Here is a 19,610-nt window from a genome sequence, read left to right as displayed (position 1 = left end):
TACTTTTTTTCCCTCACTGTAAGTCCTACCTAACAATTTTTTATCATGGGAATCCATGTTTAATAAAACATTAGTGTCCATATTTTTTGGGATAAAATGAATTTAATTTCTTACAATGACAACAGGTGGAGACAACATACAGTCTGTGTCCCGTGCCTCACCGATCACAACGACACAGAGAATGCAGCGAGTAGCAGCGGCAGCTGTTTCAACCTCAGTTATGGATTCATCTATCTGATACATTGAGCTGTGCATTTATTTTCATATAGTTGCCATTTATTGCGTGACTATCTATCAGATCTAGAAACACCGTCGGGAAATGTCACATAGCGACTAGACAGTGCAGTGTTGAGCGCAATACCTTTGAAGTCTACCCCGTTGCGCACTGGCTATATGCTCGGTCCGTCTGCCCGTCCTTGTGCCTCTCCGTGAATGGGACGTCGTTGAACGGCATTAATCGACTAAAGTTGGATAAATGACTCACTCATGAAAGTCTCTTCGAGGTCTGTGGACAGAGCCAGCGGCTGTATGGGAAATGAATGTGGCCGGGAAACTGCTACCGGAACAGATAGAGCGTCCAGCCAGCCTCTTGGTTCCAACTTGGGCAAGTACAGGCTCTCTCTCTGCCTTTCTTTAACCTACTAAATATGTATTCTGCTGGAAAGAAAAGGTCAGGGTTTAAAACAAAAGATCACAGCAGTAGATCATTGCCCCATGGATGCTTGAGAAGCAGGAAGCTGAAGAATTTTAAGAAATATCCCATCACGTAGCTAGCTATGCTGCTTGCACTCAAAGAAAGTTGTTTTTATTTTACCATGACAATATTTTTTCTGCATTCAGGCATTCATTGCGTTCCCACATTGGTATTGGATGATTACTTCTGTTCCTACATGGCTTGTGGTTATCAATAAGTGCCTATTTGTCCTCCTGCAATGCTATAGGTAAATAAGATTATGAAAGTAGGTTGAAGTTGTGACTAAAAAGTGCATATGAACCGTTTACCCTATTCTCAACTTGCTGGTAGAGCATGTTTTGAAAGTGGATTTAAAAGTGGATATGAAAAAAATCTTAACTTGCACTTGATTGGTCAACTCAGCCCTCCTGCATCAATTTAAATAATTTGTACACTTTTGGGTTTTTGCAGTTCAGTCAGGGCTGTGACACTCTAATTTAACCCAATCAGAGGGCCCTAAGACATCTCAGTTGATCCCCAAAGATATGGGATAAAAGGCAGGAGTTCAGTTGGTGAGGGATTCATGTACACTCTTCCTGCTAGTATTGCCCTTGAAGAGTAGGAATATGAAAATAAATAGTTAAAGTGTAAAAAGACAAAACATTTCAGTCCCTCCCCCCCTAACGTGACCTTAATGATGCAATACATGTTTTTAACTTGTTCATAATTCCCCCGATATTCTTGATATTCTTCCATTATTGAAAGTGAATTTCCCCAATTTCTTTTTTTCTATAAAACAATCCTCCAATATCAGACAAACCTGCAGTGATTAAAGTTAAATATTTGATGTTAAAGCTAGAATCCGCAGTTCCTACACCAATATTTTGGACATATAAATTAAATATAATTGTTATATCATAGATGGTCAGTCCTTGCATCCATAGCTCTGCCTATGAATTTGAGAGTGTTTACATTTCTCCAGGCCCATCCCTCAGCTTTTTACTAAAACAAAGGCGGGGTTGGCACTTTGTTATTGTTTCAACTGCGGATTCTAGCTATAAAGGTCGATATGACGTAATCATGAGTAGATTGGTCACTTCAGACACAAACAAAGAGAGTAGCTTTATGAAACACAGACGATAAAACATTCATAAAAACACAAGTGACTAACAGAAGCATTGTCTTCTGTTATGAATCTCAATAATGATTCAAGAGCATTTTTTCACAAGGTGTTAAACCATTCATCTACTTCCCACGGGATCAACAGCCCCTATTTCCACAGACGGTCTGGTTTTTAGGCTAATTACAGAGAGAATTTGATATCTGTATCCCTTTTTTTGTCCACAAAATTGTTCCGATGTTCTATTGCTTTGCAACGGCGAGCCTCTAAACTGCCCTGCTCTGCCCTTTTAGTTTTTAGAATGATATGTTTACACTCTATGTCCCACTTCATATAGCTGTAGATTCAGACATAAGGCTCAAGCCCAATGAATGGGAAAGATACTATCTGATCTAGTCATGTAGATTAGTTAAGTCACGGGGGTGGGCCAACCTGGCGTACACAAAGTCCCATCACTTCAGTCACATTCTCCAAGGACTGATCATCCATTCTGAGGTATATTAAATGTTAACCATTTCCTGGCTGTAGTGCCAGAGGCCAAGCAATATCTGTACTATCAAAACCATGTTCTAATCTGCCTTCAGGATTGGATCTTTCCGGTTATTATTCTTTAATGAAACGCCTCCTTTGATTCATACTGTAATGAATACTGTGAGGTACATGAGGGAAAAAAGCATGCAACCCCCCCCCCCCCCCCCTGGTCAAAGGCCTGGAGGGTCCTCTTAGCATGGGCAGCAGAAACATAATTACACCCCAGTGGAGTGTGAAAGTCGATGGAGTTGTAGCCAGCAAATCAATCAGGCTTAATATTAAACCTTGTGAGTCCTGCTGGCGTTTCTGTTTGTAAAATACCATATCCAGAGTCACCTTGGTGGCTTTTAACTTGACTCTCTATTATACTGGCTGTAAGCAATGCAATCTCAACCAGGTAATGATGATCCTATATATGATTCCTATAAGATCAGCCAGGCTGATGCCGATTTAAATCCTGTCCTGAGATGTTTACTTAGCAAATAAAAATGCAACTCCTCCACTGTATTATTATTAGTGACCCACAACATTTTCATTTTGATCTAAGGCGGGGACCTCATGAATTTTAATGATGTCCCATGCATTTCAAAATGAGATTTATTTTTTTATCTGCCTTGCCTTCTCTAAAATCAGATATTTCCTAAGTGTTTGTGCACCAGGTTCTACTGATTTACATAAGACCTGTTTAACTTCACAGTCATACTGTTGATGATTGTGTGTGTAATTATTATTAATATTACATTTACTATGTATCATTATGCTGGATAGTATTCCCCTTGAATTCCTGAATGATCACAGGTGTACCAAAAATAGGTATACTTTTGGTGTAATTTTGACAGCCCAAAATTGTATTACAAGTTAGATATTCCCTTAGAATTGTAAGCAGACGATGATTGGCCCTCAACTGAGCATCACTTTGCTGACATTGTCCCTCGAGGGTAGGTTTGAATGACTTCCAACCAGAAGGACGTTTTAAATGTTCTCCAACTAGAGGGAAGATTTAAATGTTCTCCAACCAGAGGGAAGATTTAAATGTTCTCCAACCAGAGGGAAGATTTAAATGTTCTCCAACCAGAGGGAAGATTTAAATGTTCTCCAACCAGAGGGAAGATTTAAATGTTCTCCAACCAGAGGGAAGATTTAAATGTTCTCCAACCAGAGGGAAGATTTAAATGTTCTCCAACCAGAGGGAAGATTTAAATGTTCTCCAACCAGAGGGAAGATTTAAATGTTCTCCAACCAGAGGGAAGGTTTAAATAACCTCCAACCAGAGGGAAGGTTTAAATAACATCCAACCAGAGGGAAGGTTTAAATAACATCCAACCGGGGGGCGCTAGAGAGCGTGCTATGGAGTAGACGTGCATTGCTAGAGCTCCGCTCAATTTTGAAACAAATTAATATTTATCTTAACCTCTCACAACCTATAACTTCAAACAAATATGACAAAGGGAAAAGGCAACAAAAAAGGGGGCGCTAAACAAGATAATTGGAATGAGATAGACAACGAACCAATTTCAACGTCGCCGACCCACGAGGAGCTAGCTGAAGAGGCTAGCTTCCAAGAGTTCCCCACAGATCCTACTCAAAGTGACATACTGGCTGCCATAAACGCACTAAGCAAGAAGGTGGACACAAGGTTGGCTGATATCTCAAAGAGTATTGGGACTTTGGCCGAAACTGTGAAGGCAACTAAGGGAAGGGTGCACGAGGTTGAGCAGACGACAATCGATCACGAGGCCAGGCTACAGGACATAGAGAAACAGTGCGCAACGTTCAAAAATGACAACAAAACCCTGAAGGCCCGACTGGAAATGCTCGAGTCGCATTCAAGACGCCAGAACATCCGAATATGTGGGATCCAGGAGGACACGGAGAAAGGGAAACCCACTGAATTTGTCTCGGAGCTGATACCGGCATTGCTGGGGAGTGAACACTTCAAAACGGCCATCCTGATCGACCGCGCACACAGAGCACAGGCAACGAAGCCGGGCAAGGGCGGGCCACCAAGGCCATTCATTGTAAGGCTGCACTATCCCCACACCAGGGATCTCATCCTCAAGCTGGCTAGTCAAAAGTTCCCCCTTAACTACAACGGAGCCAGGGTGTCTTTCTACCCAGATCTTACCTTGGAGGTGAGGAACCAACGGAAAGAGTATGATGAGGTACGCAACAAATGCAGGGCGGCCAACATCCGATATGGATTCCTCTTCCCAGCCCGGTTTAAGGTGACAGTCGAGGGATCAACACGTACGTTTGACAACGCAAAAGAGGCAGATCTGTTCTTGACAAGCAAGCTCCCCGGCTGAGGATACAGAACGGCTGTGCCAGCAGGCTAAATGGCCAAATACAGGCCAGGAATGTGTGTGAATTGAATTTCCGGCCTATGTCTTTTCGATCAGAAGATCAGAAATTGGGACTTATAGGATAGGTGAGATGTTGTGGCTAATATAGCATTGTTTGGCATGTCATGTTTTAGCGCCACTCACCCCCTAACATGAGAGTTAAGTTAAGTGTTATTTAATATTAGTTTATATGCGGAGCATCTATAGACGACGAGTTAGTTCAAGCTTTATGTCTAGACACCCTAACGTTTGTGTGTTAGCCAAGGAGTGCTTCGTTTGGGGAAGTCACTCAGTAAAGGGACGGGAGGGGGGTTGGGGTCTGTGTTTTATGTTCACGTTTATTAGTACAGGTGGCATGACAAGCTCCCGCACGGCGGGACGTTTTTCTTCTGGGTTTTGTATGACAGCAGCAATTTGCTTTAAAATAAGAAATGCCACATAGTGACCGAGCACAGAGTAGACCAGGTGGAATAAAGATAGTCAGCTGGAACTGTAATGGATTAGGGCATGTCGTGAAACGAGCTAAGGTTTTTTCTCATCTTAAATCACTGGGTGCTGACATAGTGCTTCTTCAAGAAACTCATATTAAACGCCCCGCGCAGGCCAAGCTACGAGTCGGCTGGATCGGTCAGATATACCAGTCTAACTTTGATGCAAAAGCGAGAGGGGTAGCAATCCTGATAAGGAAAAACATTCCTTTTGTTTACTCAACCTCGATTTCAGATCCTAATGGTCGGTATATTATTGTGGCTGGTACACTGAATTCAAAACCAATAACCTTGGTCAATTTATATGGACCCAACTTCGATGATCCAGTATTTTTTCAAAGGGTATTTAAGGCCATACCAAATATCTCGGATACAAGTGTTATTGTTGGAGGTGACTTTAACTGTACGTTAGACCCTCTTTTAGATAAACAGCTATCAAGGTCACTTCAACAATCAAATGCCAGTGTCTGTCTAAATACATTGATGACAAACCTTAACATTGTCGATATTTGGAGACTGACGCACCCAACAGACAGGGATTATTCTTTCTTCTCATCAGTTCATAAATCATATTCCAGAATTGACTATTTTTTGTTGGACTCCAAACTAATCTCAGCAGCTGAGTCGGTTACCTATCACCCCATTCTAATTACGGACCACTCTCCTCTGTCCATGGTGCTGAAACTCGACAATATGTCGACAGGTCGGCGACCGTGGCGCTTAGACGCATACCTGTTGAAAGATGAGGCTTTTTGTCAGTATTTGGAGGAGCAGATTGCCTTTTTCCTCAGTACTAACGACACGGGGGATGTTGACGACTCCACCCTTTGGGAATCTCTAAAGGCTGTGATTAGAGGTTACATTATCTCTTATACATCAGAGAGGAAGAAACGTGCCAATACTAGGCTGAGAGAAATTGAAAGAGAGTTAGGGGAACAGGAGAACGTTTTTAGGACAAATTCCTCGTATACAGTCCTTGAGAAGATCACAAAGTTAAAGTATGAATACAATACCATCCTTTCGAAACGGGTGGGCTCTTTACTTGCTAGAACGCAACAAAGTTATTTTGAACTGGGGGACAAACCACATAAATTATTAGCAAGACAGCTAAGGCATGTACAAGCATCTAGAGCTATTCACAAAATAAAAGACAAGAAGGGTAAAATAGTAACAGATCCGCAGGACATTAATAAATGCTTTGCACAGTTTTACTCAGAGCTATACCAATCAAAATGCGATGCTACTGATCCACAAACTATGGAACGCTTTCTCGCTGATTGTGAACTTCCTAAACTAGACAGGGGGGCAGCTGCCGCACTCGATGCAGGGATAACCTTAGATGAAATTAACACAGCGATAGCACAATTTCCAAACAGCAAGGCCCCTGGGCCCGATGGATATGTAATAGAATTCTATAAGAAGTACTGCGCTAGTCTATCTCCACTTATGCTGCGAATGTTTCAACAATCCAAAGAAAATACCAAACTCCCGCAAACACTGTATGAGGCTACAATAGCCCTGATCTTGAAAAAAGATAGAGATTCCATGGAGATGTCGTCGTATCGCCCCGTGTCGTTACTCCCCATAGAAAACAAGGTGTTGACAAAGATATTGGCAAACCGATTGAAAAAATATATTTCCGACATCATACACCCTGACCAGACAGGTTTTATCCCGGGCCGACATATATACTACAATTTGAGACGCCTTTTCAACGTAATGTATCATGATCATAAAGTTGAGGCAGTGGTAATAGCTCTTGATGCAGAGAAGGCGTTTGATCAGATTGAGTGGAAGTATATGATGTCGGTTCTGGAGCATTTCGGATTTGGAAAGGAATTTATTAATTGGATAAGAATTATTTATGCACACCCAATGGCGTCCGTGGTGACCAATCAGGAAATGTCGCAGTCATTCCGCCTGTTCAAGGGGTGCCGACAGGGGTGCCCTATTTCGCCTGCTCTCTTCGCTATAGCCATGGAACCCCTTGCTACGCGCATTCGGGCATGTGCCGATATAGCTTCTGTTAAAATAAAAGACACACAGCACAAAATTTCCCTATATGCAGACGATGTTCTTTTGTTTTTGTCCAAGCCTAAAACGTCTATTCCACCATTACTTAACTTGATAAACACATTCGGCTCCTTCTCTGGCTACAAGATAAACTGGCAAAAAAGTGAGATGATGCCAATATCACGGCCTGTGGATATGCAATTTCTGCAATCTACCCCGCTTAGAACAGTGAGGGACAAGTTCACAAGCCTTGGCATTGTAGTGACAAGAGACCTTGACCAGCTATTGAAAGTGAATTGGGACATGAAAATATATCAGCTTAAACAAAATATAGATTTCTGGAAAACTCTGCCTATTTCCTTGGTTGGTCGTATAAACGCTATTAAAATGGTTGTCCTACCCAGGTTTCTTTACCTCTTCCAATGTCTACCCAATTTCATACCACAAAGCTATTTTAAGAAACTGGATTCAATAGTAACTCCATTTTTATGGGATAACAAGGCAGCCAGAATTGCAAAGAAGCATTTATGCAAGTACAAGATAGAGGGGGGCTTTGGCCTTCCTCACTTCAAACTGTATTATTGGGCTGCTAATCTGAACATTGTGTCTTTCTGGAGGGAAAGTTTACCTGAGATGAGACGGAAGGATATGCCTTCATGGCTTTTGATTGAGCAGGCCTCCTGTCAACGTTCCTCACTCCCTGCACTTGTTAATAGCCCATCATATGTGAAAAAAGCCACTTATGACTCCAATCCAGTCATTTGTCATACTCTTAGGATCTGGAAACAGATTAGGGATTTTCTTAACATACCCACTGTGTACATAGACAGCCCGATTAGCCGGAATCATGCTTTCCACCCTGCAATGGATGATGTGGTGTTTTCACAGTGGAGGGAGAAGGGGCTCACAACAATTGGTAATCTATACATAGATGGTCAGTTAGCTTCATTTCAACAACTACAGGCAAAGTTCAACATGCCAACAACACATTTTTTCAGATACCTCCAAATCAGGAATTTCTTAAGGACACACATCCCACAGTATGGCATGAAGCCAAATAGTCCTACATTAGATAGCTTGATCCTTGTCAAACCCCATTCAAAAGGGTCGGTCTCCAGACTGTATGATGTGCTACAGGCCCACATAGAGGTATCCACAGACACCATTAAAAGGGCTTGGGAACAAGAACTTGGTTCAGAAATCTCAAATGAGGACTGGATAGAAGCTCTCAGGAATATAAACCACAGTTCAGTGAATGCCAGACACAACCTTGTACAGTTTAAGGTGATACACAGGTTACACTACTCAAAAGTAAAACTGCATAAAATATTCCCGGACACCTCACCACTGTGTGAGAGGTGCAAGCAGGAGGAGGGGACGTTGTCCCACTTATTCTGGACATGCCCTAAATTACAGGCTTACTGGGCTCTCATTTTTGATTACTTATCTAAGGCCTTTGATAGAGTTCTAGCCCCAGACCCATTGATCGCTCTGTTTGGTACAGTTGATGGGAATAACCAGGAGGGGAAAGCTGTCTCTCTTTGTACTCTATTAGCCAAAAGGCTCATATTGCAATTTTGGAAATTGGAGACTGTACCTACCTTTGAAATGTGGTTACGGGATTTAGGGAATGTAATCCATATGGAAAAGATTCGATACAACACCTCCAATAGAAGTCCATTGTTTTACAAAATATGGCAGCCGATACTGGATAAATGGTCTAGTCCCGCTTCATAACTGGGCTGACGATCTGCTGCTACTCTGTGCTGTACTCCACTCAATATTTATTTTTGGCTGAACTACACTGCTTGTAATGACTATATGCTGTCTTCTTATACACGTACCACCTAATAGGATTTTGTTTTATTTTGTGTATGTGTGAGTTAACTTTTGTTTTGTCCTCTAAACTGGCCATCCCATCCAACAGTACAATGAATGTCATTGTTTGTATTGCTGTCTCTTTTACTTTATTTTTATTGGAAAATAATAAACATATTATAAAAAAAAAAATAACATCCAACCAGAGGGAAGGTTTAAATAACATCCAACCAGAGGGAAGGTTTAAATAACATCCAACCAGAGGGAAAGTTTAAAAGACCTCCAACCAGAGAGAAGGTTTAAATAACATCCAACCAGAGGGAAGGTTTAAATAACCTCCAACCAGAGGGAAGGTTTAAATAACATCCAACCAGATGGAAGGTTTAAAAGACCTCCAACCAGAGGGAAGGTTTAAATTACCTCCAACCAGAGGGAAGGTTTAAATAACATCCAACCAGATGGAAGGTTTAAAAGACCTCCGACCAGAGGGAAGGTTTAAATGACCTCCAACCAGAGGGAAGGTTTAAATAACCTCCAACCAGAGGGAAGGTTTAAATAACCTCCAACCAGATGGAAGGTTTAAATAACCTCCAACCAGAGGGAAGGTTTAAATAACATCCAACCAGAGGGAAGGTTTAAATAACCTCCAACCAGAGGGAAGGTTTAAATAATAACATCCAACCAGATGGAAGGTTTAAATGACCTCCAACCAGATGATAGGTGCCATGAGTACCTAATCTGTGTTGTTTCTCATCCTCTGCCTGTATTCTACTGAGTTCATCTGTATTCTACTGAGTTCACCTGTATTCTACTGAGTTCACCTGTATTCTACTGAGTTCACCTGTATTCTACTGAGTTCATCTGTATTCTACTGAGTTTCATCTGTATTCTACTGAGTTCATCTGTATTCTGCTGAGTTCATCTGTATTCTACTGAGTTTCACCTGTATTCTACTGAGTTTCACCTGTATTCTACTGAGTTTCACCTGTATTCTACTGAGTTCACCTGTATTCTACTGAGTTTCACCTGTATTCTACTGAGTTCACCTGTATTCTGCTGAGTTCATCTGTATTCTACTGAGTCCATCTGTATTCTACTGAGTTCATCTGTATTCTGCTGAGTTCATCTGTATTCTACTGAGTTCATCTGTATTCTGCTGAGTTTCACCTGTATTCTGCTGAGTTCATCTGTATTCTACTGAGTTAATCTGTATTCTACTGAGTTTCACCTATATTCTACTGAGTTCACCTGTATTCTACTGAGTTCACCTGTATTCTACTGAGTTCACCTGTATTCTACTGAGTTTCACCTGTATTTTACTGAGTTTCACCTGTATTTTACTGAGTTTCACCTGTATTCTACTGAGTTTCACCTGTATTCTACTGAGTTTCACCTGTATTCTACTGAGTTTCACCTATATTCTACTGAGTTAATCTGTATTCTACTGAGTTTCATCTGTATTCTACTGAGTTTCACCTGTATTCTACTGAGTTTCACCTGTATTCTACTGAGTTTCACCTGTATTCTACTGAGTTTCACCTATATTCTACTGAGTTAATCTGTATTCTACTGAGTTCATCTGTATTCTGCTGAGTTCATCTGTATTCTACTGAGTTCATCTGTATTCTGCTGAGTTTCATCTGTATTCTGCTGAGTTCATCTGTATTCTACTGAGTTAATCTGTATTCTACTGAGTTTCACCTGTATTCTACTGAGTTCACCTGTATTCTACTGAGTTCACCTGTATTCTACTGAGTTCACCTGTATTCTACTGAGTTCACCTGTATTCTACTGAGTTTCACCTGTATTTTACTGAGTTTCACCTGTATTTTACTGAGTTTCACCTGTATTCTACTGAGTTTCACCTGTATTCTACTGAGTTTCACCTATATTCTACTGAGTTAATCTGTATTCTACTGAGTTTCATCTGTATTCTACTGAATTTCACCTGTATTCTACTGAGTTTCATCTGTATTCTACTGAGTTCATCTGTATTATATTGAGTTCATCTGTATTATATTGAGTTCATCTGTATTCTACTGAGTTTCACCTATATTCTACTGAGTTCATTTTGATTCCAGACTGAGATCCTAAAGGGAAACAGATGAAAGACCAAACCTGACAAAAGCACTGATTGTAACACCTACCAAGGACACCCAGTACTTGTCATGTATTCATATCCTTTTGGAACTGAACATATCTATCCATTGCTGCATGTGAAATAGGGAATAGTGTGAAACAGGGTGCATTCGGAAAGTTTTCAGACCCCTTGACTTTTTCCACATTCTTTTACGTTACAGGCTTATTCTAAAATTGATTAAATATTATTATTTTCTCAGCAATCTACATTTACATTTACGTCATTTAGCAGACGCTCTTATCCAGAGCGACTTACAAATAGGTGCATTCACCCTATAGCCAGTGGGATAACCACTTTACAATATCATTTTTTTTATTTTTATTTTTATTTTACTTTTTTGGGGGGGGGGGGGGGTAGAAGGATTACTTTATCCTATCCCAGGTATTCCTTAAAGAGGTGGGGTTTCAAATGTCTCCGGAAGGTGGTGAGTGACTCCGCTGTCTGTCACGGTTTCGGCCGAGGCTGCTCCTCCTCCTTGTTCGGGCAGGCTTCGGCGGTCGTCGTCCCCGGAGTACTAGCTGCCACCGTTCGATGTTTCATGTTTGTTTGGTTTTGTCTGTTTGTACACCTGTCCCTTGTTAGTGTTTGATTTTGTTTCCTATTTAGTTATCGTGTGTTGGGTCAGGTGTTATGTGTGATTGTTTTTTGTCAAGCTGTTGCTCTCTGTATTTACTCTCGTGTTTTGTTGTTTTTCGAGAGTCCGCACTGTGTGCGCTATCGTCGTTTTACGCACTGTGTTTATTGTGCGTAATTTGTATTTTGCCTCCCGGTTGGGTTGGCTGTTCGCCTGTTTGGTGCTGCTTTCGTTTACTAAAGTCTGTTCACGAACGCCCGTGTTTCCTGCGCTTGATTTCCACACCGCATCTACACTCAGCTACTGACACTGTCCTGGCGTCGTGAGGGAGCTTGTTCCACCATTGGGGTGCCAGAGTAGCGAACAGTTTTGACTGGGCTGAGCGGGAACTATGCTTCCGCAGAGGAAGGGGAGCCAGCAGGCCAGAGGTGGATGAACGCAATGCCCTCGTTTGGGTGTAGCGACTGATCAGAGCCTGAAGGTACAGAGGTGCTGATCCCCTCACAGCTCCATAGGCAAGCACCATGGTCTTGTAACAGATGCGAGCTTCAACTGGAAGCCAGTAGAGTGTGCGGAGGAGCGGGGTGACGTGAGAGAACTTGGGAAGGTTGAACACCAGACGGGCTGCGGCATTCTGGATGAGTTGTAGGGGTTTAATGGCACAGGCAGGGAGCCCAGCCAACAGCGAGTTGCAGTAATCCAGACGGGAGATGACAAGTGCCTGGATTAGGACCTGTGCCGCTTCCTGTGTAAGGCAGGGTCGTACTCTCCGAATGTTGTAGAGCATGAACCTGCAGGATCGGGTCACCGCCTTGATGTTAGCGGAGAACGACAGGGTGTTGTCCAGGGTCACGCCAAGGCTCTTCGCACTCTGGGAGGAGGACACAACGGAGTTGTCAACCGTGATGGCGAGATCATGGAACGGGCAGTCCTTCCCCGGGAGGAAGAGCAGCTCCGTCTTGCCAAGGTTCAGCTTGAGGTGGTGATCCGTCATCCATACTGATATGTCTGCCAGACATGCAGAGATGCGATTCGCCACCTGGTTATCAGAAGGGGGAAAGGAGAAGATTAGTTGTGTATCGTCAGCGTAGCAATGATAGGAGAGGCCATGTGAGGATATGACAGAGCCAAGTGACTTGGTGTATAGGGAGAATAGGAGAGGGCCTAGAACTGAGCCCTGGGGGACAACAGTGGTGAGAGCACGTGGTGCGGAGACAGCTTCTCGCCACGCCACTTGGTAGGAGCGACCGGTCAGGTAGGACGCGATCCAGGAGTGAGCCGCGCCGGAGATGCCCAGCTCGGAGAGGGTGGAGAGGAGGATCTGATGGTTCACAGTATCAAAGGCAGCAGACAGGTCTAGAAGGACAAGAGCAGAGGAGAGAGAGTTAGCTTTAGCAGTGCGGAGAGCCTCCGTGACACAGAGAAGAGCAGTCTCAGTTGAATGACCAGTCCTGAAACCTGACTGGTTTGGATCAAGAAGGTCATTCTGAGAGAGATAGCAAGAGAGTTGGCTAAAGACGGCACGCTCAATAGTTTTGGAAAGAAAAGAAAGAAGGGATACTGGTCTGTAGTTGTTGACATCAGTGGGATCGAGTGTTGGTTTTTTGAGAAGGGGTGCAACTCTCGCTCTCTTGAAGATGGAAGGGACATAGCCAGCGGTCAAGGATGAGTTGATTAGCGAGGTGACGTAGGGGAGAAGGTCACCGGAGATGGTCTGGAGAAGAGAGGAGGGGATGGGGTCAAGCGGGCAGGTTGTTGGGCGGCCTGCAGTCACAAGTCGCAAGATTTTATCTGGAGAGAGAGGGGAGAAAGAAGTCAAAGCATAGGGTAGGGCAGTGTGAGCAGGACCAGCAGTGTCATTAGACTTAACAAACGAGGATCGGATGTCGTCAACCTTCTTTTCAAAGTGGTTGACGAAGTCATCCACAGAGAGAGAGGAGGAGGGGGGGGGGGGGAGGATTCAGCAGGGAGGAGAATGTGGCAAAGAGCTTCCTAGGGTTAGAGGCAGATGCTTGGAATTTAGAGTGGTAGAAAGTGGCCTTAGCAGCAGAAACAGATGAAGAAAATGTAGAGAGGAGGGAGTGAAAAGATGCCAGGTCGGCAGGGAGTTTAGTTTTCTTCCATTTCCGCTCCGCTGCCCGGAGCTCTGTTCTGTGAGCTCGCAATGAGTCGTCAAGCCACGGAGCTGGAGGGGAGGACCGAGCCGGCCGGGAGGATAGTGGACACAGAGAGTCAAAGGATGCAGAAAGGGAGGAGAGGAGGGTTGAGGAGGCAGAATCAGGAGATTGGAGGGAGAAGGATTGAGCAGAGGGAAGAGATGATAGGATGGAAGAGGAGAGAGTAGTGGGAGAGAGAGAGCGAAGGTTGCGGCGGCGCATTACCATCTGTGTAGGGGCAGAGTGAGTAGTGTTGGAGGAGAGCGAGAGAGAAAAGGATACAAAGTAGTGGTCGGAGACATGGAGGGGAGTTGCAGTGAGATTAGTAGAAGAGCAGCATCTAGTAAAGATGAGGTCAAGCGTATTGCCTGCCTTGTGAGTAGGGGGGGACGGTGAGAGGGTGAGGTCAAAAGAGGAGAGGAGTGGAAAGAAGGAGGCAGAGAGAAATGAGTCAAATGTAGACGTAGGGAGGTTGAAATCCCCCAAAACTGTGAGGGGTGAGCCATCAACTTATCAAGGCGTCAAGCTCATTGATGAACTCTCCAAGGGAACCTGGAGGGCGATAGATGACAAGGATATTAAGCTTAAATGGGCTAGTGACTGTGACAGCATGGAATTCAAATGAGGAGATAGACAGATGGGTTAGGGGGAAAATTGAGAATGTCCACTTGGGAGAGATGAGGATTCCTGTGCCACCACCCCTCTGCCCAGATGATATCGGGGTATGCGAGAACACATGGTCAGACGAGGAGAGAGCAGTAGGAGTAGAAGTGTTTTCAGTGGTAATCCATGTTTCCGTCAGCGCCAGGAAGTCGAGGGACTGGAGGGTAGCATAGGCTGGGATGAAGTCAGCCTTGTTGGCAGCAGAACGGCAGTTCCAGAGGCTGCCTGAGACCTGGAACTCCAGGTGTGGGGTGCGTGCAGGGACCACCAGGTTAGAGAGGCAGCAGCCACGCGGTGTGAGGCGTTTGTGTAGCCTGTGCGGAGAGGAGAGAACAGGGATAGGCAGAGGCATAGTTGACAGGCTGTAGCAAATGGCTACAATAATGCCGAGGCGATCGGAATGAAATGAACTAAACATCTGGGAAAGGAGAGAGTAAAAACCAAAACTCCCAAATATAACTCTCCCAACTTCACCCCAGAAACTATAATTGTTTCACTGAACCACCCGAATAAAACTCTCCCAACTTCCACTTTAGAAATTAGAATTGTTGTGAACTACAGCGGTTCAATGTTTCAAGGAATAGACTCAACTTACTTTATTCAGCTAGCTAACTATGACGCTATAGCTAACTAGCATGCTAGCATCCAATAACACACAGTTTAGCACCAATACTTGGTTACAACAAACTACCAAACAGATAATTCGTGTCCGTGTCTAGTTCCTTTCATAACGCAGCAATAATTAAACGTTGGCTAGCTAGCACAAATATATTGTATTTAGCTGCTACAGTACAGCTAGCTGGTCGTGTTGGCTAGCTAGCAATGGCTGCTGTGTTGACTTTGTTTGAAAAACGGCAGCGCTGCGAACAAATGTAGCTGGCTAAAAGGATATTGTATTTAGTTGCTACCGTTGCTAATAGCTACTCGCCAGCTAGTCCAGGAGGTGAGTTAGCTAGCTAGCTAGCTTCGTGCTACACCCGGCACCGCCGAATACAATGCTAACCTACAATAACTACCCACAACAGCCCACGATGCCTACCTATAATACCTAATAATATACAGCCCACGATGCCTACCTATAATACCTAACTACAATCTAAATACATAGTTTAAGCCTTACTCGACAAAGCCCAAGCTATGTATAAAGCCAAACTTACCCGACGCCAGCTGTCTGGGTGGCAGACAAGAAGACATTGGTCTTCTGCAATCAGTAGCTGTAATTAAGTACAGTAGCTACTAACTACCTAACGTTAATGCCTCGCATAATGAGGTTAGAAAAACAGCTGAATGGTAGGTAGCTAGCTGGCTTAATTACAGGTACTCTTAAGCGTGAAATAACATTGGAAACAACTATCCACAGTTGCTAAAAGTTACCAGTAGCTACCCGCTAGCTAGCTAGCTTTGTTGGTCCAGGTAGCTTTGTTGGGTTAGCTAGCCTCGTGCTTCGCCGGGCTCCGCCGAATACAATACTTACCTACAATAATTACCTACAATAACCTACAATAACTACCTAAGTAAACTACCTACAATACCTAACTACAATACCTACCTACAATCTAAATACATGGTTTAAGCTTTACTCAACACCATATAAGAAGCCAAGCTTACCTCCTGCTAGGTACACATAATCTACACATAATACCCCATAATATCAAAGCGAAAACTATTAAAAATAGAAAACAGAAATACCCTAATTTACATAAGTATTCAGAACCTTTGCAATGAGACTTGAAATTTAGCTCAGGTGCATCCTGTTTCCATTGATCATCCTTGAGATGTTTCGACAACTTGATTAGAGTCCACCTGTGGTAATTTAAATTGATTGGACATGATTTGGAAAGGCACACACTTGTCTATATAAAGGTCCCACAGTTGACAGTGCATGTCAGAGCAAAAACCAAGCCATGAGGTCGAAGGAATTGTCCGTAGAGCTCCGAGACAGGATTGTGTCGGGGCACAGATCTGGGGAAGGGTACCAAAACATTTCTGCAGCATTGAAGGTCCCCAAGAACACAGTGGCCTCCATCATTCTTAAATGGAATAAGTTTGGAACCACCAAGACTCTTCCTGGAGCTGGCCGCCCGGCCAAACTGAGTAATCGCGGGAGAAGGGCCTTAGTCAGGGAGACTAGTCAGGATCGAGGCAAAGATGAATGGAGCAAAGTACAGAGAGATCCTTGATGAAAACCTGCTCCAGAGCGCTCAGGACCTCAGACTGGGGTTCACCTTCCAACAGGACAGCGACCCTAAGCACACAACCAAGACAACGCAAAAGTGGCTTCAGGACAAGTCTCTGAATGTCCTTGAGTGGCCCAGCCAGAGCCCGGACTTGAACCCGATCGAACATCACTGGAGAGACCTGAAAATAGCTGTGCAGCGACGCTCCCCATCCAACCTGACAGAGCTTGAGAGGATCTACAGAGAGGAATGGGAGAAACTCCCCAAATACAGGTGTGCCAAGCTTGTAGCGTCATACCCAAGAAGACTCGAGGCTGTAATCGCTGCCAAAGGTGCTTGACAAAGTACTGAGTAAAGAGTCTGAATACTTATGTAAATGTGATATTTCGTTTTTTTATTTTTTATATATTTGCTAAAGTTTATAAAAACAAGTTTTTGCTTTGTCATTATGGGGTATTGTGTGTAGATTGATGACGTGGAAAAAAACAATATAATCAATTTTAGAATAAGGCTGTAACGTAACAAAATGTGGAAAAAGTCAAGGGGTCTGAATGCTTTCCGAAGGCACTGTACGTATAGGGAATAGGTGTCACGTCTCCTCCCGTTTCCACAATCTGTCACGTCTCCTCCCGTTGCTCCCCTCAGGCGCTCTGATTATCCGGTCTGAGCGCACCACCTCGGCAAACACCGGAATGGAAACCCAACGCACCCTAATCACCCTCCAGCGCACCTGCACCTCATCATCTCATCACCACCCCTATTTAGCCCTGGACTGTTCCGGATGATGTTGTGTGTGATTGTTTAGCTTCGTGTCGTTTACTCGCTCTTTGTTATTTCTCTTGCTCATTGTTAAGTCAACCTTGACCTTGTTCATTCCTGCGTCTGCGTCCTGCCTCTTCATATACTCAGTACGCGTCACAATAGTCTCTAGGGTAGGATAATTATTGTTCTCACACTTGTTCCATTATACTCTATGTGATCACTGCTATGAATTGTACTCCAGTTCTGTTTTAAAGGGGCTCTCCCACTAAACTTGAACCCCATAATCATTTTGTATTCTGTAATTATGGAATTTTTCAAAATAATTCAAAACAATTGGTAGGCTGGAACCAAATGGAACATGGTGAGGTTTTTGTAAAAGGAATTGTAATTACTGTGCAGTTATTAGGTCATTAGCATTTTAGTAAGTAATTTCTAAGAAATGTTCTAAGTAGTGGTCTGTAAAATAAAGTGTTACTGTATTTACCCTAATGAGCTGCCCCATAATGCATAATCATTTAAGACATCTTACAAAAACAGTTCATAGAAATAATACGTTATTTGAAAGATTTATCCAACACTGTATTCATTTGTGACACTAGTGTGGGACTGTTTACCAGAAGAGATGAGTTCTATGTCAAAATAAGACTCACAAGACCAGTGTTACCATGAATCCTGAAAGTCATGAATATTGAACGTACAGTATGTTTTGTTTCACCTCCCAGTTCATAATTTTGTTATTGTAGCCTTTGGTAAGATCGTTGAGCCAGTAACCAAAAGGTCCCTAGTTCGAATCCCCATGCCGACAATGTGAACAATCTGTCGATGTGCCCTTGAGCAAGGCACTTAATTATAATTGCTCCAGGGACAATGGTGACTCAGAGGGAGTTGGGATATGCAAAAAAACACATTTCCAATGTACACATGCGTGTTAATACGCACTTCTACACATGTGAAATAGAACAAATATAAGCACCCACCAAATTATTATTATAAAATCTGTTTATATTGGGGTGAGAACTTTATTAATTAATTCATAAATGTATACTTATTTATTTGTACAGATTGTGGCAGTGTTCTTAGTGTCCATTCAGTTACCCTTTCACACACAATGGTGTCATTATGGCACTGATCCACTTTCCTGTGGTTTTTAATGGGTAGGTGTTTCGGGCATGTTAACATCATGTTTGGTAGTACATTACTACCCAAAAACATCCAAGGACAAACGTAGGGAAAACCCCATTAGGTAGATATTATTTGCAGTCATTGGCTAATTGCACTAATAAGATGCCAAGATGCAATTTGCGCTTTCTTTTCACCCCATCTGCATCCCCTAGAGATATAATGCCAGATATAATTATTGTGTTGTGTCCAGATGGGTTTTCCCTTAGTCTCTACATAAAACTTTGAATAATAAATTAGTTCTCTCCTTCTGGAAGTCATGGGAAAATGCATGACCTAAATTCCAAACTGTCTTTGAAAAAGAATTGGACCCTTCTCTCCAACTTTAAAAGAGGCATGGATCAAACGTTCGTGCTATCAAGAGATTACATCCCATCTACTTCCTAAAGCGGTATGGGAATCAAACATAGTACCTTATAGAGTCAAGGAATGGATGCTGCTGCTCTATGAGAAAGCTTATTGAGTTTCCTGAAAACACAAGTGGCATTAACAGAGATTTTGATTAGAAGTATATTTTTGCAATTCTAAATAATTGAGATTTGGATAAGACTTTTACGTGAAGTTGATTTTGATGAAGTAGCATGTGGTTGAAAACCTAAAAGTTCAACAAAACGTTTGAAAACCTAAATAATATAACACCATTTTTTTTTTATTATCACCTGCAGTTGAGAACCCCCTCTCAGAAGGGGAGATTAAAAAACACAAGTACATGACGGAGAGGTCTGACATGATGGGAAGGCAGAGTGCATGCCATGTCTCTCTTCTCCCACCACCAGGGTTCTGGGTACTGGGTCTTGTGATGTGTGAAGTGAAGACTACATCTTTGTTGTGAACCAACCTGGACTCATAGTAACCGTAAATCTGTGACACTCAAATTATTTATTATATGATACGTTTCGTATGGTATGTATTCATTTGTGGATGTCCATCATCCATATCGTATGATATTTTACGATATCTTACCAATTACAATA

The 19,610-nt window shown here is 42.9% G+C and overlaps 1 protein-coding gene across 1 annotated transcript in view; it reads left to right on the top strand.

Moving 5' to 3' along the window:
* Positions 1–535: 535 nt before the first annotated feature.
* Positions 536–19,610, top strand: part of LOC311103014 (gamma-2-syntrophin-like) — a gene marked incomplete at both ends in the record, with an annotated part of 54,595 nt that continues 35,520 nt past the window's right edge. Inside the window, 2 exons of the mRNA XM_084144508.1 lie at positions 536–604; positions 3,773–4,549. Of these exons, the coding sequence (XP_084000634.1) occupies positions 536–604; positions 3,773–4,549 (846 nt within the window). The remainder of the gene's footprint in view (positions 605–3,772; positions 4,550–19,610) is intronic.

Source organism: Coregonus lavaretus, assembly GCF_964263955.1.
Source record: "Coregonus lavaretus genome assembly, chromosome: 27".
NCBI lineage: Eukaryota > Metazoa > Chordata > Actinopteri > Salmoniformes > Salmonidae > Coregonus > Coregonus lavaretus.
This window is presented reverse-complemented; position numbering and strand designations above follow the sequence as displayed.